This window comes from Papio anubis, chromosome 16, assembly GCF_008728515.1.
Source record: "Papio anubis isolate 15944 chromosome 16, Panubis1.0, whole genome shotgun sequence".
Lineage (NCBI taxonomy): Eukaryota > Metazoa > Chordata > Mammalia > Primates > Cercopithecidae > Papio > Papio anubis.
In genome coordinates, this window is record NC_044991.1 from 12,172,262 (window position 1) to 12,195,325 (window position 23,064).

At 42.3% G+C, this 23,064-nt stretch overlaps 1 protein-coding gene across 3 annotated transcripts in view; it reads left to right on the forward strand.

Moving 5' to 3' along the window:
* DMC1 (DNA meiotic recombinase 1) overlaps positions 1 to 23,064 on the forward strand; it is a 52,922-nt gene that overhangs the window by 27,843 nt on the left and 2,015 nt on the right. For 2 of the 3 annotated variants that reach the window (XM_017945314.1, XM_009217291.3), the window contains exons 9-13: positions 4,222 to 4,313; positions 5,991 to 6,064; positions 6,194 to 6,308; positions 7,605 to 7,665; positions 19,775 to 19,891. In XM_017945314.1, the coding sequence (XP_017800803.1) occupies positions 4,222 to 4,313; positions 5,991 to 6,064; positions 6,194 to 6,308; positions 7,605 to 7,665; positions 19,775 to 19,891 (459 nt within the window). The remainder of the gene's footprint in view (positions 1 to 4,221; positions 4,314 to 5,990; positions 6,065 to 6,193; positions 6,309 to 7,604; positions 7,666 to 19,774; positions 19,892 to 23,064) is intronic. The other variant, XM_003905544.3, reaches the window with a different exon arrangement.

The window sequence follows — 23,064 nt, forward strand, 5'->3', positions numbered from 1 at the left end:
TATCCACAGTTGCCTGTGCTTGTGTAGTATTACTCAAGAAATCTTTCTTTACCCAGTCCAATGTCCTATAGAGTTTCCCCAATGCTTCCTTTTAGTAGTTTCGTAGTTCAAGGTCTTAGATTTAAGTCTTTAATCCATTTTTATTTTATTTTTGTATATGATGAGAGATAGATGTCTAATTTCATTCATCTGCATATGAATATCCCATTTTCCCAGCACCATTTACTGAAGAGACTGTCCTTTCTCCAATGTTATTGGCACCTTTGTCGAAAATGAGTTCACTGTAGGTGTTTGGATTTGTTTCTGGGTGTTATCCTCTGTTCCATTGGTCTATGTGTCCGGTTTTATGCCCATACCATGCTGTTTTGGATACTACAGCTCTATAGTATAATTTGAAGTCAAGTTATGTGATTCCTTTAGTTTTGTTCTTTTTGCTCAAGATAGCTTTGGCTATTCTGGGTCTTTTGCGATTCCATATAAATTTTGGGATTGTTTTTCTATTTCGCTGAAGAATGTCATTGGTATTTTGATAGGAATTGCATTGACTCTGTAGATTGCTTTGTGCAGTATGGACAGTTTAACAGTATTGATTCTTCCAACTCATGAACATGGAATATCTTTCTGGTTTTTGTGTGTCCTCTTCAATTTGTTTCATCAATGTTTTATAGTTTTCATTGTAGAGATCCTTCACTTCTTTGGTTAAGTTAATTTCTAGGTATTTAATTTTATTCATAGCTATTGTAAATGGGATTAATTTTTAAATTTCTTTTTTTTTTTTTTTTGAGGCAGAGTCTCCCTCTGTCGCCCAGGCTGGAGTGCAGTGGCCGGATCTCAGCTCACTGCAAGCTCCACCTCCCAGGTTTACGCCATTCTCCTGCCTCAGCCTCCCAAGTAGCTGGGACTACAGGCGCCCGCCACCTCGCCTGGCTAGATTTTTGTATTTTTTAGTAGAGACGGGGTTTCACCGTGTTAGCCAGGATGGTCTTGATCTCCTGACCTTGTGATCCGCCCATCTCGGCCTCCCAAAGTGCTGGGATTACAGGCTTGAGCCACCACACCTGGCCTAATTTTTAAATTTCTTTTTCAGATTGTTCCCTGTTGGTATTTAGAAATTCTAATGATTTTTGTATGTTGATTTTGTATCCTGCAACTTTACTAAATTTGTTTATCAGTTCTAACAGTTTTTTGGTGAAGTCTGGATTTTTCCAAGTATAAGATCTTATTATAGGCAAACAAGGATAATTTGACTTCTTCCTTTTCGATCTGGATGCCCTTTATTTATTTCTCTTGTCTGATTGCTCTAGCTAGGACTTCAAGTACTATGTTGAATAACAGTGGTGAAGGTGGGCATACTTGTTCCAGATCTTAGAGGAAAGACTTTCAGTTTTTTCCCATCCAGTATGATACTAGCTGTGGGTCTGTTGTATATGGCTTTTATGTTGGGTTATGTTCCTTCTATGCCCAATTTTTTGAGGTTTTTTTTTAATCATAAAGGAATGTTGAATTTTATCAAATGCTTTTTTCAGCATCAATTGAAATGATCATATGTTTTTTGTCCATTCTGTTGATATGATATATCACATTGATTTGTGTATGTTGAACCATCTTTGCATCCCTGAGATGAATCCCAATTGGTCATGATGAATGATCTGTTTAATGTATTGTTGAATTGGTTTGCTAGTATTTTGTTGAGGATTTAAGCCCAATTTTTATACCCCTGTTCACATTGTTCTCAGACCAAACCGAGGATCAGGCTGCTTATTCTTGTGGCCCGATGATGAGATGCAGATGAACTGGGAAAGGAGAGAGTTTTTGTTTCTGTAACTGTTTACAGGGAGAAGACCTGGAAAATAACATCAGACCAACTCAAAATTACAAAGTCTTCCCGAGCTTATATACCTTCTCAGCTATATATTTACTTGTGAGTGTGCATTCATCTAAAGACATAAGTCACTTTGGGAGGCCAAGGTGGGCGGATCACTTGAAGTCAGGAGTTGAAGACCATCCTGGCCAACATGGCGAAACATTGTCTCTACTAAAAATACAAAAATAAGCCGGGCATTGTGGCACATGCCTATAGTCCCAGCTAGTCAGGATGCTGAGGCAAGAGAATCACTTGAACCTGGGAGGCAGAGGTTGCAGTTAGCCGAGATTGTGCCACTAGACTCCAGCCTGAGCAACAGAGCGAGACTCTATCTCAAAAAAATAAAATAAAATTTGTAAAAAAGATATAAGTGATTAACTTCTTTTAATCTATAACTAAGATCTGAATCCTAAAGACCTTCCTCTGGAGCCTCAGTAAATTTACTTAATCTAAATGGGTCCAGGTGCTGGAGTGATTACCCTTATCTTGTCTCCTGCTAAATCATGGAGGTTTGGGGAGCTCCTTCAGACCCCCAATAACTTGTTTGTGGAGACCTGGGGAGTTCTTCAGACTCCCAATAAAACTCGTTTAATCCTAAACAGGTACTGTTAAGAATTCCTTCGTTAACTTGTCATGCTTCAAGACCCAGGAAAGGCCTGGGCAAAACTGTTGGTGGGCTTTTGTTACATTCCAGCCTTTGTATAAGGGCACTTTGAACTTTTAGTATTTAACTTAACCACTCAGTCAGTGCTGAAACAGTTGTTATGGAGGCCTGCATTAGTAAGACCTGGCCTGCCACAACATAGTGTCTGGGATTTGTAGAAGCTGACATGATGAAAATGTTTTTATTGACTCTTCCAATTCCCTGTCTTTAACTTGTCCACCAAAAACATCTACTGGGTATACTCAATAGCAATGGAAGATTTTTGTGGCCGTTACCAAAGCTCTAACAACAAGAACATATCTAGTGCATTAGGCTATAAATGACTGGGAAATCCTAACGACAATTCAACTAAACAGTTATTAAATTAATTGCAAACATCACAAATAAGATTATAAATAGTCCTTGATTTACAGTTACTTATACTAGGATCAGTGTTATGTAAACTCTATAAACAAAGTGAAATAAGGTCACAAACATGCATTTAATTTTACCTCATTTTACTTCAGACATATTGTTGGGATCACCAAAGACCTAAAAAAAAATGTTTATTACTCCTTTATAGTTTATAGATAGAAGTGATTATTAGCTTCTTCCAAAATACCTTTGCAAGTGCACTTAGTTTGCTTCCCTATGAATTTGCTAATTTCAGAAAGCTAACAACTCCTGGCTAGGCATGGTGGCTCATGCCTGTAATCCTAGCACTTTGGAAGGCCGAGGCAGGCAGATCGCTTGAGGTCAGGAGTTCGAAACCAGCCTGGCCAACATGGCAAAACCCCGTCTCCACTAAAAATACAAAAATTAGCTAGATATGATGGCTTACGCCTGTAATCACAGCTACTCAGGAGACTGAAGGAGGAGAATTGCTTGAACCCAGGAGGCAGAGGTTACCGTGAGCCGACATCATGCTACTGCACTCCAGCCTGGGCAAGGGAGTGAGACTTCATCTCAAAAAAAAAAAAAAAGCTAACAATTCCTTTAGAAGAAAGTAGATTTTAAACTCTGTATACTTTCCAGGTAAGATTTGAAAAGAAAAAGAAAACCTGTGCAAACAAAAAACCTTTGGTCTATATTTCTCTTCTGGACCCTTGAAGTTACCTTTTTGACCCTTTGGTTCATGTAGTCACATTTATCATTTAATAACACATGATTAATGATATAGTAAACTATTTCATATTGAGCAAATGAGGGTTTTGAAGAGAGTGAATTAATCTACTTTGCAGTTACTGAATTATAATTCAGTGATATTATCTATTATAGGTCTATTATCTATTGTAGATCTGAGAACAAAAAGACTCACAAAGCTTAGTTTCCAGTTTTTCTCTTGTAACCGATTTGCTGCATAAGCTCAAGTCATTTGCCTAATCTCTGTTTGCCAGTGTCCTATGTTGTAAAATGTAAAATAGGCCATAAAAACTAGCTTCCAAGGTTATTGTAAAGATTTGATCATTTAATAGTTAAATTCATTACTGCCCCACATTTCTGTGACCATTATCACTACCTATGGTAAGTTGAGGCACTTATGAAAAAACAAATCTTGTATAGACTTTAAATGGTTGCTAGCATCCTCTAGAATACCTTCACAGGTACATTGTTTGGCTTCTCTGTTAATTTATGTAAGATACTATGTTTTGTAGTGGTTGTCTAAGCTTTTTTATAATTGATTTATTGGATCCTTAATCTTGGCATACTCCAGCCGTCCAGATCGCCTTCGGGACATTGCTGATCGCTTCAATGTAGACCATGATGCAGTACTGGACAACGTACTTTATGCACGTGCATATACTAGTAAGAGCCCCATGCAGTTGGATGCTTGGGTCAACGTAAGGTTGGCAGCACTGATTTACTACTTGAGTGATATAACATTTTGATACTTTTTTTCTATTTTAATTTTCTCTAAATTAATTTACTCAGGCCGGGCGCGGTGGCTCAAGCCTGTAATCCCAGCACTTTGGGAGGCCGAGACGGGTGGATCACGAGGTCAGGAGATCGAGACCATCCTGGCTAACATGGTGAAACCCCGTCTCTACTAAAAAATACAAAAAACTAGCCGGGCGCGGTGGCGGGCGCCTGTAGTCCCAGCTACTCGGAAGGCTGAGGCAGGAGAATGGCGTGAACCCGGAAGGCGGAGCTTGCAGTGAGCAGAGATCCGGCCACTGCACTCCAGCCTGGGCGGCAGAGCGAGACTCCGTCTCAAAAAAAAAAAAAATAATAATAATAATAATAATTTACTCAGTCTATAAATTTTATCATCTGGTAGGTCCTTAGATAATAAAGTGCCCTTAAATTATTTATTATTCTTAGTCTTTGAAATGAAGAGTAACATTCTTTTTGGATAATGTAGCATTTGGTATATATGCTAAGGCAGAATATGCAATAATTTTTTTTTTTTTTTTTTGAGATGGAGTCTCACTCTGTCACTCAGGCTGAATGAAGTGCAGTGGTGCAGTCTCGGCTCACTGCAACCTCCACTTCCTGGCTTCAAGCGATTCTCCTACCTTAGCCTCCCAAGTCGCTGGGATTACAGGCACGTGCCACCACACCCAGCTAATTTTTGTATATTTTATATATATATATATATATATATATTTTTTTTTTTTTTGAGACGGAGTCTGGCTCTGTCGCCCACGCTGGAGTGCAGTGGCCGGATCTCAGCTCACTGCAAGCTCCGCCTCCCGGGTTTACGCCATTCTCCTGCCTCAGCCTCCCGAGTAGCTGGGACTACAGGCACCTGCCACCTCGCCCGGCTAGTTTTTTGTATTTTTTAGTAGAGACGGGGTTTCACCAGATTAGCCAGGATGGTCTCGATCTCCTGACCTCGTGATCCGCCCGTCTCGGCCTCCCAAAGTGCTGGGATTACAGGCTTGAGCCACCGTGCCCAGCCATTATATATATTTTTTAAACGAGATAGAGTCTTGCTCTATCGCCCAGGCTGGAGCATAGTGGCGCAATCACTGCTCACTGCAGCCTCAGCCTCCCAGGTTCAAGCGATTCTCCTGCCTCAGCCTCCCGAGTAGCTGGGATCACTGGTGCCCACCACCATGCCCAGCTAATTTTTGTATTTTTCTTTTTTTAGTAGAGACAGGGTTTCACCATGTTGCCAGGCTGGTCTTGAACTCCTGACCTAATGATCCGCCTGCCTTGGCTTCCCAAAGTGCTGGGATTACAGGTATGAGCCACCGCGCCTGGCCTAATTTTCGTATTTTTTTAGTAGAGTCAAGGTTTCACCATGTTGGCCAGGCTGGTCTTGAACTCCTGACCTCAAGAAATCCACCCGCCTCGGCCTCCCAAAGTGTTGGGATTACACGCATGAGCCACCATGCCAGGCTGCGATAATATTTAATAAAGTAATAAATAAGAGAATCCTTCAAGGACTTTCTTTTGCCTGGCTCCCAAGAATATGAATGATCTTAGCCTCTGCCTCTTTCAACTTTTATAACATTTTCTCACTGCATTTCCCACCAGGTGAACATCAGATGGAGCTACTTGATTATGTAGCAGCAAAGTTCCATGAAGAAGCTGGCATCTTCAAACTATTGGTACAAGCTTTTAAATACTGCTTTCACAGAGCTATTTAGCATAATATTTTTATTCTATTGATCTCTATTCAAATAACGTTTTCCTTCAATTTCCAAATGCATGTTTATTTTTACCTTAATCCTGTGTAGATTATCGATTCAATAATGGCACTTTTTCGAGTGGATTTCAGTGGCCGTGGAGAGTTGGCCGAACGGCAGCAAAAATTGGCCCAGATGTTGTCACGACTCCAAAAAATCTCAGAAGGTATATCTTTAAAATAAAATGGCATCTGTGACTATGTTTGTCAAGTATACTTTGCAGAGAAGCTTGGAATATAATGTCAGGAGGCAGTGGTTTGTTGTTTTTTTTTTTTTGAGGCGGAGTCTCCCTCTGTCGCCCAGGCTGGAGTGCAGTGGCGCGATCTCGGCTCACTGCAAGCTCCGCCTCCCGGGTTTACGCCATTCTCCTGCCTCAGCCTCCCGAGTAGTTGGGACTACAGGCGCCGCCACCACGCCCGGCTAATTTTTTGTATCTTTAGTAGAGACGGGGTTTCACTGTGTTAGCCAGGATGGTCTCGATCTCCTGACCTCGTGATCCGCCTGTCTCGGCCTCCCAAAGTGCTGGGATTACAGGCTTGAGCCACCGAGCCCGGCCTTGTTTTTTTTTTTTTTTAAATAAAATTACCTTCATGAGAATACAACTCTTTTTTTTTTTTTTTTTTCTTTTTGAGGCAGTGTCTCGCACTGTTGCCCAGGCTGGAGTGCAGTGGCACGATCTCGGCTCACTGCAACCTCCGCCTCCCTGGTTCAAGCGATTCTTCCTCCTTAGCCTCCTGAGTAGTTGGGATTATAGGCACCTGCCATCATGTCTGGCCAATTTTTTGTATTTTTAGTAGAGACGGGGTTTCACCACGTTGGCCAGGCTGGTCTCAAATTCCTGACCTCATGATCTGCCCACCTCAACCTCCAAAGTGCTGAGATTACAGGCATGAGCCACTGCACCCAACTTTACAACTGTTTTTTTAAACCAAAAATATTTATTCTAACCTTAATAATAATAATAACAAATAATTTTTGTTGTCAATGAAAAATAGGAATATGATGTTATTTATAAAATAAATTCATGATGCAATATTTCTAAACTCTAAAATCTAAACGATGAACTTTTAAATATCTATATTGCCTTTCTTGGCTCGCGCCTGTAATCCCAGCACTTTGGGAGGCCAAGGCGAGCGGATCACTTGAGGTCGGGAGTTTGGGAGTTCGAGACCAGCCTGACCAACATGGAGAAACCCCGTCTCTACTAAAAAATATAAAATTAGCCTGGTGTGGTGGTGCATGCCTCTAATCCCAGCTACTCGGGAGGCTGAAGCAGGAGAATTACTTGAACCCAGGAGGCGGAGGTTGTGGTGAGCCGAGATCACGCCATTGCACTACAGCCTAGGCAACAAGAGTGAAACTCCGTCTCCAAAAATAAATAAATAAATAAATAATAATAATAATAATAAAATATATATATATAGCCTTTCTCATAGTTTTAAAATTTTATCTCTTGATACAGAATATAATGTGGCTGTTTTTGTGACCAATCAAATGACTGCCGATCCAGGAGCAACTATGACGTAAGCCCCAATATTCCACTTTTTATTTCACAGAGGTTAACATAAAGAGGGTTAAGGGTAAAACAGAAAATAATTTCAAGGCTGGGCACAGTGGCTCATGCCTGTAATCCCAGCACTTTAGCACGCCAAGGCAGGCAGATCATGGGGTCAGGAGATTGAGACCAGCCTGACTAACATAATGAAACCACGTCTCTACTAAAAATACAAAAATTAGCCGGGTGTGGTGGCGCACACCTGTAATCCCAGCTACTCAAGAGGCTGAGGCAGAAGAATCACTTGAACGTGGGAGGCGGAGGTTGCAGTGAGCCGAGATCGTGCCATTGAACTCCTGCCTGGGCAACAGAGCAAGACTCCATCTCAAAAAAAAAAAAAGAAAGAAAGAAAAGAATTTCAAAATCATTAGTCTTTATGTGGACACAAATATATCACAAATCACTTTATTGCCGGGCGCAGTGGCTCACGCCTGTAATCCCAACACTTTGGGAGGCCAAGATGGGTGGATTACCTGAGGTCAGGAGTTCGAGACCAGCCTGGCCAACATGGTGAAGCCTCATCTCTACTAAAAATACAAAAATTAGCTGGGCGTGGTGGCACCTGCTGTCCCATTTTCGGGGGAGAGGCTGAGGTGGGAGAATCACTTGAGCCCCAGGAGGTAGAGGTGCAGTGAGCCAAGATCCAAGCACTCAGCTTGGGCAACAACAAAGAGCAAAAGAGCTCATAAAAAAAAAAAATCACTGTATTGCACAAGCATTATATTACTTCGCAATTGCCAAATCTTGATATCAGAATTCTATTTTTTCTCTAGTTCTTTATAGAATAAAGTGATACTTTAATCATTTTCAGCAGTACTTTGGGCTTCTCTTTGGTCTAGGGCTAAAGGGGTATGGGAGGACGATAAGAAATAGATCCTAGGGAAATAAAAACTAATGTTGCAGCTTATCAGTGCAATAAAAACCATACATAAAAACAAAAAAGTCATCATTCTACAGGATATACATGAGATATATTTATCAGAGGCCCTATGGGAGAAGTCTCCTGTTTGAAGAAAAAGAACTTCAGTTCACATTAGGCATATTCAGAATTTGTTGAAGTGTTGTGCACATGACATAACCATCGATGGCTCTGAAACACGGCAGTGAATAGAAGGACACAGAGAGCTAAAGTAGGATAATAAAAATAGAAAAATCAAAGAAAGGTTTGTTGCCACCATAACAAATTTTGAGCATTATGTGTCTGAATAAGCAATCAAAATAATCCTAAATTCACACCACTGCACTCCAGCCTGGGAGACAGAGCAAGACTGTCTCAAACAAAGCAAAAAAAATCTAAATTCATGATAATGCTTTTTAAAAATGTTTTCTTTTTCTTTTTTTTTTTTATGAGACGAAGTTTCACTCTGTCACCCAAGCTGCAATGCAGTGGCACCATCTCTGCTCACTGCAACCTCTGCCTCCCAGGCTCAGGTGATGCTCCTGCCTCAGCCTCCCGAGTAGCTGGAGGGTCACCACGTCTGGCTAATTTTTTAATTTTTTTTTTTTTTTTTTTGAGACTGAGTCTGGCTCTGTCGCCCAGGCTGGAGTGCGGTGGCCGGATCTCAGCTCACTGCAAGCTCCGCCTCCCGGGTTCACGCCATTCTCCTGCCTCAGCCTCCCGAGTAGCTGGGACCACAGGCGCCCGCCACTTCGCCCGGCTAGTTTTTTGTATTTTTTAGTAGAGACGGGGTTTCACCTTGTTAGCCAGGATGGTCTCGATCTCCTGACCTCGTGATCCGCCCGTCTCGGCCTCCCAAAGTGCTGGGATTACAGGCTTGAGCCACCGCGCCTGGCCAATTTTTTAATTTTTAATAGAGACAGGGTTTCACCATGTTGGCCAGGCTGGTCTCGAACTCCTGACCTCAGGTGGTTCACCCACCTCAGCCTCCCAAAGTGCTGGGATTACAGGTGTTAGCCACCACGCCCAGCCTGTATATGTATTTTTTGTTGAGTCATTTGAGAAGTTTCTTCTGAACCACTGAAAATTATTGGCAGACATCATGACACTTCACCTCTTAATACTTCAGCATATCTCTTCTAAGAATGATGTTCTTCTACATAGCCACAATACAATTATCACATTCAGAAATTCTAACATTGGCATAATAATGTTATCTAATATACAATTGTATTCAAGTGTCTCCAATTGCTCCAATAATGTCCTTTATAGTTGTTGGGGTTTTTTTGTTTTGCATTCAATTCAGGATCAATTAAAGAACATGCACTGCGTGTAACTGTCATGTCTCTTTAGTCTCCTTTAATCAGAAAGCTCTTCAAACTTTGTTAGACTTTTTTTTTTTTTGAGACTGAGTCTCACTCTGTTGCCCAGGCTGGAGTGCAGTGGCCAGATCTCAGCTCACTGCAAGCTCCGCCTCCCGGGTTTACGCCATTCTCCTGCCTCAGCCTCCCGAGTAGCTGGGACTACAGATGCCCACCACCTCGCCCGGCTAGTTTTTTGTATTTTTTAGTAGAGACGGGGTTTCACCATGTTAGCCAGGATGGTCTTGATCTCCTGACCTCGTGATCCGCCCGTCTCGGCCTCCCAAAGTGCTGGGATTACAGGCTTGAGCCACCGCGCCCGGCCACTTTGTTAGACTTTTGTGGCACTGACATTTTTGTAGAACACAGGCTAACTGTTTTGCAATGTCCCTCAATTTGAAGTTGATTTTTTTCTTCATTATTTAAAATGTTAAACATTTTGACAGGAAAACTACATAAGCAATATTAAGCCCTTCTCAGTATATCATATCAGGAAGCACATGATGGCAGTTTGTCCCATTATTAGTGATATTAATTCTGATCATATGATTAAAATGATATTCACATGAGGTCTCCATTGTAAAAGAAAATTACAAAAATTCCGTTTTGCATTTAATTAGTAATTTGTGGGGTGATAATTTGAGACTGTGTAAATATCTTGCTCTGCAATCAGCTTTCATGTATTTATATTCGCATCCATTGAAGATTCTTGCCTAAATTAGAATAAATTAATTATTACTCTGATGGTTGCAATACAAAGTGCTATTACTTTAAAACAGAAGCAATACATCGTGTGGTAGCAGATTAAATGAATCATTGACATATATACATATAAAAAGATATTTGATATGCTGGAGTAAATTCTGTAAATTGTATTGAAATGAATGTGTCTCTCTTTAGGCATTTTCCAAACTTACCCTTAACCTTTTGCTTAATCTTTTGCAGTTTGATATCTATCTATCACTTTTCAAGGCCCTTTTTTTTTTTTTTTTTTTTTTTTGAGACGGAGTCTGGCTCTGTCACTCAGGCTGGAGTGCAATGGCAGGATCTCGGCTCACTGCAAGCTCCGCCTCCCGGATTCACGCCATTCTCTCACCTCCGCCTCCCTAGTAGCTGGAACTACAGGTGCCTGCCACCACGCCAGGCTAATTTTTTGTGTTTTTAGTAGAGACGGGGTTTCACCGAGTTAGCCAGGATAGTCTCAATCTCCTGACCTCGTGATCCATCCGCCTTAGCCTCCCAAAGTGCTGGGATTACAAGCATGAGCCACCGTGCTTGGCCTCAAGACCATTTTATAAGTATTTTCTACTTAGTTACAAGAGATTCTTATGAAAAATATTAACTACTCAAATGGTATTAAGCAATTTAGAAGATTGAGGAGGGGAAATCAATCATTTATTCACTCAATGAATATTTATTGAAAATCTACTATGTAACAATATTCTGAGAATTCACTAGTGAACAAAAAAGACAAAAATCCTGTCCTCGGCCAAGCATGGTAGCTCACACCTGTAATCCCAGCACTTTGGGAGGCTGAGGCAGAAGGACTGCTTGAGCCCAGGGGCCTGGGCAACATAGAGAGACCTTATCTCTACAAAAAATAAAAAAATTAGCCAAGCATGGTGGCAAATGCCTGTAGTCCTAGCTACTTGCGAGGAGGCTGAGGCAGGAGGATTGCTTGAGCCTGGGAGGTCAAGGCTGCAGTGAGCCATGTTTGCACCACTACACTCCAGCCTGGGCAAGAGAGTGAGAAGCTGTCTCAAAAAAAAAAATTATTGTGGCTGGGTACGGTGGCTCACTCCTGTAATCCAGCACTTTGGGAGACAAAGGCAGGTGGATCATGAGGTCAGGAGATCGAGACCAGCCTGGCCAACATGGCGAAACCCCATCTCTACTAAAAATATAAAAATTAGCCGGGTGTAAAGACGTGTGCGTGTAATCCCAGCTACTCAGGAGGCTGAGGCAGAAGAATGGTTTGAACCCGGCAGGGGAGGTTACAGTGAGCTGAGATCTCACCCCTGCACTTCAGCCTGGGTGACAGAGTGAGACTCTGTCTCAAAAATAAAAAAAAGAAAGAAGGAAAATAAATGATGTCCGTTCAACTCAAAAGTTTAGTCTTGGTAAGTCACACATTGTCTATAGTGTCTATAGTATAGTCGTTGAGTGGTTAAGGCAATCATCTGTTTTATGGGGTGACTTTCATACACAGGACATGAAGTGCTTCACAAAGAGAATAATTTTAAACTGAAGAGAAATGGAAGATTTTTAAGGCTGACTTTAAAAAGAGAAAATGACTCATTGGCTCAGAGGGAGGAAGTGGGTTGCATTCAAATAAAACAGTACAAGTTAAAGAGCAATGTTCTTTCTTCAGGTGTCGGGAGGGAGCATTGAAGAGGCCAAAACTGTCACTCTAGAGTTAGAAGGCAAAGGAAATCAGTGGAAATTAGGTCAGATAGGGGTTATTTTTCTTATATTTGTAGAAAGTTTCAAAAAGAGTAAAACAATTTTGAATTAATTCCAATAAGACAATGAAAGAAATGGAGAGGTGACAGATAATTGAAGAGGGAGTTGGAATGGGGAGGAGACTGAAAATGAAGAAGCTAAGTAAAGTGCTAGACAAAGTAACAAAGGCTAGTATTTTTACTGGGTAAGTCAACTCTGAAACATCATCTCCTCCACCTAGCTGAATTGTTAGGAAACAAGGTTCACTATAATTGGTATGTTAATAAAGTATATTAAATTATAACAATACAAATTAAATGCTTGTCTTTATATAAAGCATAAAAGTTGCCACAGCTAAATGGGGGAAAAAAAGGACAATTTTAAACTAAAAGATTTTAAATGCTATTAGGAAACCTCCCATAAAGAAAATATCTTTGTTTCTCAGTGTTGGGAAACTCCAAGCTGCAGCTCCTCTGGGGCCTGTCAGGGAAATATCACTATAATTGGTATGAGTCCGCAAGTACCCTGACAGTAATTGAGGGTTATATCCCATGTATTACACTTGATTGCACATTGTATTAAAAAGGAACGAAGTTATAGAGGCAAGGAGCTGCCATACAATACAGCAAGAGGAGTAGCTCCTAGATGAGGCTTACAAATACAGACTTTAGAACTGTAATGATCTACTTGATGAAGACTTGGAGATAAAAAGTCAAAGTATCAGCCCATAAAGTCTCACACTGGGGCAAATAACAAGATGAACAACAAATAAGACCATGATGTTGCCACCTACTTCATTTGTGTATTTGTTTTAGGAAAACAAAAAGTCACCTTAGAATACTGGCAGTCTTATAAATGTACAGTCAGTTTATTCTCTTAAGGATGTCACCTTCTTTTTGTTTGTTTGTTGTTGCCCAGGCTGGAGTGCAGTGGCATGATCTTGGCTCACTGCAACCTCCACCTCCCAGGTTCAAGAGATTCTCCTGCCTCAGCCTCCTGAGTAACTGAGATTACAGGAGCACTCCACCACACCTGGCTAATTTTTGTATTTTTAGTAGAGACAGGGTTTCACCATGTTGGCCAGGCTGGTCTTGAACTCCTGACCTCAGGCGATCCGCCTGCCTTGGCCTCCCAAAGTGCTGGGATTAGAGGTGTGAGCCACCACACCTGTCCTAAGGATGTCACCTTCTGATCCAACATCATTAGCATAAATTAGAGGCAACATGATTAGAGAAAAAAACATTAAACCAGGGTCACTAGCATGGTGACCTTGTACAAGTGATTTGAACTATTGGAACTTCATTTTCCTCCCTCTAAAAATTAATTTATATTTATTGATTACTTACCATGTGCCAGGTGCTTTTATGCATCATCTTATCTAATTATCATGTGACCCAATGTAACTCACAGCCTCCTTGGAGGCTCCCTGTTGTTTTTGTGAAACCAATCTCAGTATGTTGTTGAATCCCTCCCCATCTCACCTCCCCACCAAAAAAAGAACCCAGAATTCCATCTTTAAAATGTTGAAAAAAGTATATATTTTTCTGCATATTTTGGAAGAAGACAGAGGGGAGAATTACTTAATAAAACTTCTTAAGCATGTCCTTTTTTTTTTTAACCATCTCTTCTCTTTCCTCAAAATTCTTCTCCTTTGGCGGTACTCCCCTTTCCCCCGTCTTCCCAAAATCTCAAAGCCTCCCCTGCCAGGCATGGCTCACAACTGTAATCCCAGCACTTTGGGAGGCTGAGGCAGGTGGATCACCTGAGGTCAGGAGTTCGACACCAGCCTGGCCAACATGGCAAAACTGCATCTTTACTAAAAATACAAAAATTAGCCTGGTGTGGTGGCGGGTTCCTGTAATCCAGCTACTTGGGAGGCTAAGGCAGGGAGAATTGCTTGAACCCAGGAGGCAGAGGTTGCAGTGAGCCGAGATCCTGCCACTGCACTCTAGCCTGGGTGACAGAGCAAGGCTCCATCTCAAAAAAAGCCTCCTCATTCTTGGGCAAGTTCAATCTTTCTCTCCTCAATGGACCACTTCTCGAAAATGCCATTTGTAACCTCACTCCTTAGCAAGTAAAAAGCACCAGGAGTACTTATTGTCCCTCAAGCTTGCCCTTGCTCATGCCCCTCAAGATCCACACTCCAATCAGTATTTAAGGTAGGCATGATGATTATTCCTAATTTATAAAGGTGGAAACAGAGGCTCAGAATACTTAGTGCTTGCCCAATCCCAGAATTTAAGAATGTGGGAGACAGGATTTGAACCCAGGTATCTTTGACATCAAAGTTAATGCTACTTGAACCTCACTGTACCATCCTCCCCATCCTATACCATAACTCTATATGTTTCATGACTCCAGCATCCTAATTTGACATTGCCAGGTCAGGCTGTTTTGGGTCTTACCCTCAACAAGGTAATATGCCATATCCTGTTCAACCAGAGGGGGAGAAATGAAATATTCTCATCCCCTCTTTATTACTAATATCCACCTCCATCTCTTCCTCCTCCTCGCCATACTCCCCAGTTCCCTGACAAAAGGAAGAGAGAAGAAGAGAAGAAAATATAAAAGAAGAGGAAATAAGACGATAGGCTCAAGGAGGGTTATGGGTGGTTTTCTGAAGCTGTTTTTGCTTGGTCAGAAATAGAAGAAAATTAAAGCCCTCTAAAAGAATGTGGAATGCTATTACACCTTCTTGTACTTCACCTCAAGACTTGGTTATAACTGCTGTAAGAGTCAGGAAGTTCAAAGAAACTTAAAGAAAAGTTTCCTGGTCTGCTTTTCACTGACGGAGTGACTGTTTTAGCTGAATTGTTTAGTTAAATAATAGTTATCCTATGTATTAGTTTAGTTTACTTTAGTTTAGTTTAATTTTTGAGACAGAGTCTCTGTTGCCCAGGCTGGAGTGCAGTGGCATGATCTTAGCTCACTGCAGCCTTGGACTCCCAGGCTCAAGCGATCCTCCCACCTCAGCCTCCAAGACAGCACAGAACCAGGCACATGCCACCACACCGAGCTCATTTTTTGTATTTTTTGTAGAGACAGGGTTTCACCCTTTTGCCAGCCTAGTCTCAAACTCGTGGGCCTCCAAGGGATCAAACAAGCGATCTGCCCACCTTGGCCTCCCAACGTGCTGGGATTACAAGTGTGAGCCACTGTGCCCAGCCAATAATTATCCTTTATCGAGGATCTCTTATGTGCCAAGATTGCCGTAAGGATAGAACAAACGTATGTAAGTGAACAGGTATAGTTCCTGGCACATAGGAGGCTTTTATGAATACTATTCGAGATTCAGGCCGGGTGCAGTGGCTCACACCTGTAATCCCAGCACTTTGGGAGGCTAAGGCAGGCGGATCATTTAAGGTCAGGAGTTTGAGACCATCCTGGCCAACATGGTGAAACTCCACATCCTAAAAATACAAAAAAATTAGCTCAGTGTGGTGGCACACACCTGCAATCCCAGCTACTCAGGAGACTGAGGCAGGAGAATCACTTCAGCCTGGGTAGTGGAGTTTGCAATGAGCCGAGATCATGACACTGCACTCTAGCCTGGGTGACAGAGTGGACTCTCTCTAAAAAAAAAAAAAAGATTCAATATATCTTGAATCCTCACAATGCCCTAAGAGGTAAAGTCTTTTTATTCTCATTTTATAGTGAAAGAAACAGGTTCATAAAGGTAGCCCAAGGTAATATAGGTAATAAATGTTTAAGTCAGGATTAGGAAAGCAGGTAAATAATTGTAGTCACTGAACTTATGCCTTACCCGAATTATTTCATTTTATTTTACAACTATTACAGTTATTATCCCCCATTAAAAATGAAGAAATAAGGCCAGGCATGGTGACTCACACCTGTAATCCCAGCACTTTGGGAGGCTGAGGCAGGCAGATCACCTGAGGTCAGGAGTTCAAGACCAGCCTGACTAACATGGCAAAATCCCAGCTACTTGGGAGGCTGAGGCAGGGATAATTGCCTGAACCCGGGAGGCAGAGTTTGCAGTGAACTGAGATTGTGCCACTGCACTCCAGCCTGGGTGACACAGCAAGACTCCGTCAAAAAAAAAAAAAAAAAAAAAAGGAGAAGGAGGTCCAGTGCAGTGGCTCACACCTCTAATCCCAACACTTTGGGAGGCCGAGGTGGGTGGATCACTTGAGGTCAGGAGTTCAAGACCAGCCTGGCCAACATTGTGAATCTCTGTCTCTACTGAAAACACAAAAAGTAGCCGGGCATGATGGCAGGTGCCTGTAGTCCCAGCTACTCCAGAGGCTGAGGCAGGAGAATCGCTTGAACTCGGGAGGCTGAGGCTGCAGTGAGCTGAGATCCTGGCACTGAACTCTAGCCTGGGCGGCAGAGAAAGATGCCATCTAAAAAAAAAAAATAACAAAAGAAGAAACAGAGATTTAGAATGGTTAAACAATTTTCTTCAAGTCATATGGCTAAAAAGCCAGAATTTGAACCCAGGTCTAACTCCAGAGCTCATACAACACACAGTATATCAGGACTGCTTCTGCCTGGGGAATGGCTGGTATGCTGTCACCTGAGAGGTTTTGCAGGGATATATCCATTTTTCCAGTGAATTGACCATAGTCCAGAGCTCTCAGCCTTGCAGGCAGAGGTTTGATTTGGTCAGCCTACTAAGAACCAATCTGTTTCTTGGGAGCAGACACACATTAATCAAGCTCATGAGACTGAATGAAGAACCAGGGGGCCAGTTTATTGATAATGAAAATGTAACTACATTCGAGATTCATGTGACCAGCACATTCTCTCCCTGTAAGTAGACCTCAATAGGAATCCAAATTTTGATCTGAAATTATTTACTAGATATGGAATTCAAGCAAAGGGAAAAATGTGATGACTTAGAAGAATGTCTGCCACATAGCAAGGACTCAGTAAATCTCAGTTGTTATTATTATTATTATTATTATTAATACCCATGTACACCAGAGAAGGGGTTATGAATTTCCTAGACTTACACAAAAATTTTTGTATGTGTGTATATGTGCCTTTTTTGGGGGGGGGGAACGTTTTTATTAAATTATCAAAGTGTTAGTGACCTACAAGAAAGGTTAAGAGCCATAAATTTGGCCAGGCGTGGTCGTGGCTCATGCCTGTAATCCCAGCACTTTGGGAGGCTGAGGCGGGCAGATCATGAGGTCAGGTAGTTCAAGACCAGCCTGACTAACATGGTGAAACCCCATCTCTACTAAAAATACAAAAATTAGCCGGGCGTGGTGGCATGCGCCTGTAATCTACTACTAGCTACTCAGGAGGCTAAGCCAGGAGAATCACTTGAACCCGGGAGGTGGCGATTGCAGTGAGCCACGATCACGGCACTGCACTCCAGCCTGGACAACAGAGCAAGACTCCGTCTCAAAAAAAAAAAAAAAATCCATAAATTTGACACAAAATCCCGAACACCTTAGTGGAACAAACAAAATTTGTTTGTTTTCCGTTCTTTTTAACCTATGGATTATATCAAACAAACAAAATTTGAATTGGCTTGATATTCTCCTGGAGCTAAGGCTGCTATGTCACAGCCTATTTTGATTAAGTATAACTTCTTAGTTTATGAATCATTTGTTAAGACTTTTTTATCCCCATAATATCTTTCTTTTTCTTTTTTTTTATTTTATTTTGTGTATTTTATTTTACTTTTGGGACAGGGTCTTGCTCTGTCACCCAGGCTGGAGTGACTGGAGTGCAGTGGCACAATCACGACTCACCACAGTCTCAACTTCCTGGACTCGAGAGATCTTCCTGCGTCAGCCTCCTGAGTAGCCAGGACTACTGGCACGCACCACCCTGCCCAGCTAATTTTTGTATTTTTTTGTAGAGATGGGGTTTTACCATGTTGTCCAGACTGGTCTTGAACTCCTGGGCTCAAGGGATCCACCTGCCGCAGCCTCCCAAAGGGCTGGGATTACAGGCGTGAGCCACTGTGCCCAGCCTCATTCCTATATGTTTTCTTTGCCCTTTTGCAAATGCTATAATTTATTTCCCCATTTGGGTGATTCAAAATCATCTCCTTTTGGAAATAGTGTTCTTAACATTCAGGCTCTTCACCTACAGTAATGACAAGCAATTGTCTCTCTTCTTTTTTGCACATCGGGTACCACACTAGTAACAGCGAACAATAGTTTGCTAAGAAGAGAAATCATGACTACACATCTAGAAGCTCTAGCTTCCCAGTCTTGTTTAGGTTATCTATAATGGCATGGGAGGCATGGTGCTTCAACTGGGGGAATCTATCTTCTTTTATATTTGCCTCTGTCAGAACACTCTTCAAAAGTTCCCTGAATTGCAGTTTTGAAGATATGACACAAATCTGTGTCCAAGAAGGACCTAGACTAGGGAGTCCCAAATTGTCATCTCTGTATTTATTCCACAATATTTATGGAGTGCCCTGTATAGTATAGGCACTTTTCCAGGCACTGGAGTTTCAAAGATGAACAGAGATTTGGAGTATAGTTGGGGAATAAGACCCATACATTTAAAATTACCATGTAGTGTGCTTTATTATTTATTTATTTATTTATTTTTTGAGACGGAGTCTCGCTTTTGTTACCCAGGCTGGAATGCAATGGCGCGATCTCGGCTCACCACAACCTCCACCTCCCAGGTTCAAGCGATTCTCCTGCCTCAGCCTCCTGAGTAGCTGGGATTACAGGCATGTGCCACCACACCCAGCTAATTTTGTATTTTTGGTAGAGACAGGGTTTCTCCATGTTGGTCAAGCTGATCTTGAACTCCCAACCTCAGGTGATCCGCCCGCCTCGGCCTCCCAAAGTAGTGGGGTTACAGGCGTGAGCCACCTCACCCGGCCAGTAATCTCATTTTTAAAAGTCAGGCTGGGCGTGGTGGCTTGCGCTTGTAACCCCAGCACTTTGGGAGGCCGAGGCAGGCAGATCATGAGGTCAGGAGTTCAAGACCAGCCTGGCCAACACAGTGAAACCTTGGCTCTACTAAAAATGCAAAAAATTAGCTGGGCATGGTGGTGGGCGCCTGTAATCCCAGCTACCTGGGAGGCTGAGGCAGGAGAATTTCTTGAACCCAGGAGGCAGAGGTTGCAGTGAGCGAGAGCACAACACTGCACTCCAGCCTGGGCGACAGAGCTAGACTCCATCTCAAAAAAAAAGGAAAAAGTCAAACAAAATATAAACTATCATAGGAATCTCAGAAACCTAGACTAGATGAGGTATATAGCAGCTCCAAAACTCACCCCACTCCTTAGTTTATGAACAAGCCTCTGCTTGTTTAGAATATACACTTACTCCAACTCCTGACATCCACCACAGAAAGGTTGCCTTGTAATGGCAGATATTGCCATATATAGTCCATATGATGAAACCTGAAAAGATATTTTATTAATTCAGCTTTCAGGCAGATCCCAAAAAACCCATTGGGGGACACATTCTGGCTCATGCTTCAACAACAAGAATAAGCTTGCGAAAGGGAAGAGGAGAGCTCAGAATTGCCAAGATTTATGATAGGTAATTTTTTTTTATTCTTTGTGTGTGTGTGTGTGTGTGTGTGTGTGTGTGTGTGTGTAGAGATGGGGTTTTGCCATGTTGCCCAAGCTGGTCTCAAACTCCTAGGCTCAAGCAATTCTCCCACCTTGGCCACCCAAAGTGTTGGGACTATAGGTGTGAGCCACCGCAAGGCTATAATTATTACTGGCAGATGCTGTGTGTTTGAATTTCCTTATAAAAAAAGTATTCAATTTATTGGGAAGTCCCTACTGTGTGCTAGGTACTAGGGATTGAGGAATTCTATTGACACGTTGACTTGCTCCCTGACCTTTCAAAGCATACACCTAGATAATGAAATCATCAATTCCAATTAAAGTGTAGTAAGTGCAAGGTAAGTATCAAGTATTTTTGCCAAGTTAACTCCATTTGTTTTTCAGGTTTCAGTTTAAACATCACTTTCTCGGGGAACCTTTCCCTAACCCTTACAGTCTAGGTTACTCAGTATATTATACGCTATATTCTTTCTCAGCACTTTATGTGTTTAATTAAGAATTACAGATTTTGGCCCGGCACAGTGGCTCACACCTGTAATCCTAGTACTTTGGGAGGCCAAGGTGGGCGGATCACCTGAGGCCAGGAGTTTGAGACCAGCCTGGCCAACATGGTGGAACACCATCTCTACTAAAACTACAAAAATTAGCCGGACATGGTGGCAGGCGCCTGTAATCCCAACTACTCAGTTGGCTGAGGCAGGAGAATTGCTTGAACCCGGGAGGCGGAGGTTGCAATGAGCCAAGATCGTGGCACTGCACTCCAGCCTGGGCAACAGAGCAAAACTCTGTCTTAAAAAAATAAAAAATACAAATTTTAAAAAAATAAAGAATTACAGATTTAATAAATTTTTACAGAGAAAAACTACTACATGTTAGCTGTTCTAGGTTCTTGGGATAAAGCAGTGAACAAAACAAAAAGACTAGTTCGTGCCCTCAAGGAACTTACTTTCATTTTATTGGTAATGATTTGTATAACATATGTCATCCCCTCTAGATAGTAATCCTAAGGGTTTGCTTCCTCACCGGTGTATTCCCAGTTCCTGGGACATGGTAGATGTGTCATATTTGTGACTGACTGATCAACCCCAAGCCACAAAGCAAAGATTTGCAGTAACTCTAGGGTAGCCTAGAGAGGGAAAAGCTGCTCCCTAAAGATCAGATGAGCTCTTAATCTGGTGTTTGCTATGAATCACAGTAGTACTTATTATGTATTATTATTGAATAAATATTAAATAATCAGTTCCCCCATCTATCTAAGATGGTTTTTGTTCCGACCATTTTGTTTTTCACCATCTGTCTCTGTTGAAGATTATAATACATAAATGCTACATTTTTGTTGTTGTTGCTGTTGTTGTTGTTTTGTTTGTTTGGAGATGGAGTCTCGCTCTGTCGCCCAGGCTGGAGTGCAGTGGTGCAATCTCGGCTCACTGCAAGCTCTGCCTCCCAGTTCATGCCATTCTCCTGCCTCAGCCTCCCAAGTAGCTGGGACTACAGGCACCCACCACCACGCCCAGCTAATTTTTTTGTATTTTTAGTAGAGAAGGGGTTTCACTGTGTTAGCCAGGATAGTCTTGATCTCTTGACCTCGTGATCCGCCCGCCTCAGCCTCCCAAAGTGCTGGGATTACGGGTATGAGCCACCGCGCCTGGCCTGTTGTTGATTTTGTTTTTGAGAAGGAGTTTCGCTCTTGTTGTCCAGACTGGAGTGCAATGGAGTGATCTTGGCTCACTGCAATAGATTCTCCTGCCTCAGCCTCCTGAGTAGCTGGAATTGCTGGCATGCACTACCACATCTGCTAATTTTGTATTTTTAATAGAGACAGGGTTTCTCCATGTTGGTCAGGCTGGTCTTGAACTCCCGACCTCAGGTGATTCTCCCACCTTGGCCTCTCAAAGTGCTGGGATTACAGGCGTGAGCCACCGCACCCGGCCCATAAATGCTATGTTTTTTGTTTTTTAAGACGGAGTCTCGCTCTGTAGCCCAGGCTGGAGTGCATTGGCGCAATCTCTGCTCACTGCAAGCTCCGCCTCCCGTGTTCACACCATTCTCCTGCCTCAGTCTCCTGAGTAGCTGGGATTACAGGCGCCCACCACCAAAATGCTGTTTTATGGAGCTTTGGCAAGCTCTAGAAATTTGTGACAAATGTACTTCATTGGGCCAGGCGCAATGGCTCATGCCTGTAATCTCAGCACTTTGGGAGGCCGATGCAGGTGGATCACCTGAGGTCAGGAGCTCAAGACCAGCCTGGCCAACATGGCAAAACTCCGTCTCTATTAAAAATACAAAAATTAGCCGGGCGTGGTGGTGGGTGCCTGTAATCCCAGCTACTCAGGAGGCTGAGGCAGGAGAATCGCTTGAACCCAATAGGGGGAAGTTACAGTGAGCCGAGATTCTGCCACTGCACTCCAGCCTGGGCAACAGAGACTTTGTCTCAAAAAAACACCCCAAAAAACAAATGTACTTCGTCGAACTAAACGGTTTCATCTAGTCATATGTCTTAGCTCACCTGTTAGACATCTTAAAAGTAAAGATTCTATCTCTTTTGTACAATCTATAGGGTCCAGTACCTGCTAAAGTATGATTTTTTTAAAAATTAAAAACTTGACTTTCTTGCAAATAAATATAAAATGAACATGTATCAAAGATTTTATTCAACCCTTGAATTAAGGAGGAAACCAGTGATTCAAATGAACATTGTAGTCAATCAAAGGAATACTGAAATAATCTTTTTTTTTTTTTTTTTTTTTTGAGATGGAGCCTCCCTCTTTTGCCCAGGCTAGAGTGCAGTGGCACGATCTCAGCTCACTGCAACCTCCACCTCCTGGGTTCAAGCAATTCTTCTGCCTCAGCCTCCTGAATAACTGGGATCACAGGCACCCACCACCATGCCCAGCTAATTTTTGTATTTTTAATAGAGAGGGGGTTTCACCATGTTGGCCAGGCTGGTCTCGAACTCCTGATGTCAAGTGATCCGCCCACCTCAGCCTCCCAAAGTGCTGGGATTACAGGCGTGAGCCACCACACCCAGCCTATTATTTTAAAGAGACAGTTTAACAACCACCTGACCATCACCTGATGGTTGCATTACATTCCTGGTGGGGTAGGGGGGCTCTCCTTCTCTGCTCACGTCTGCCTAACTAC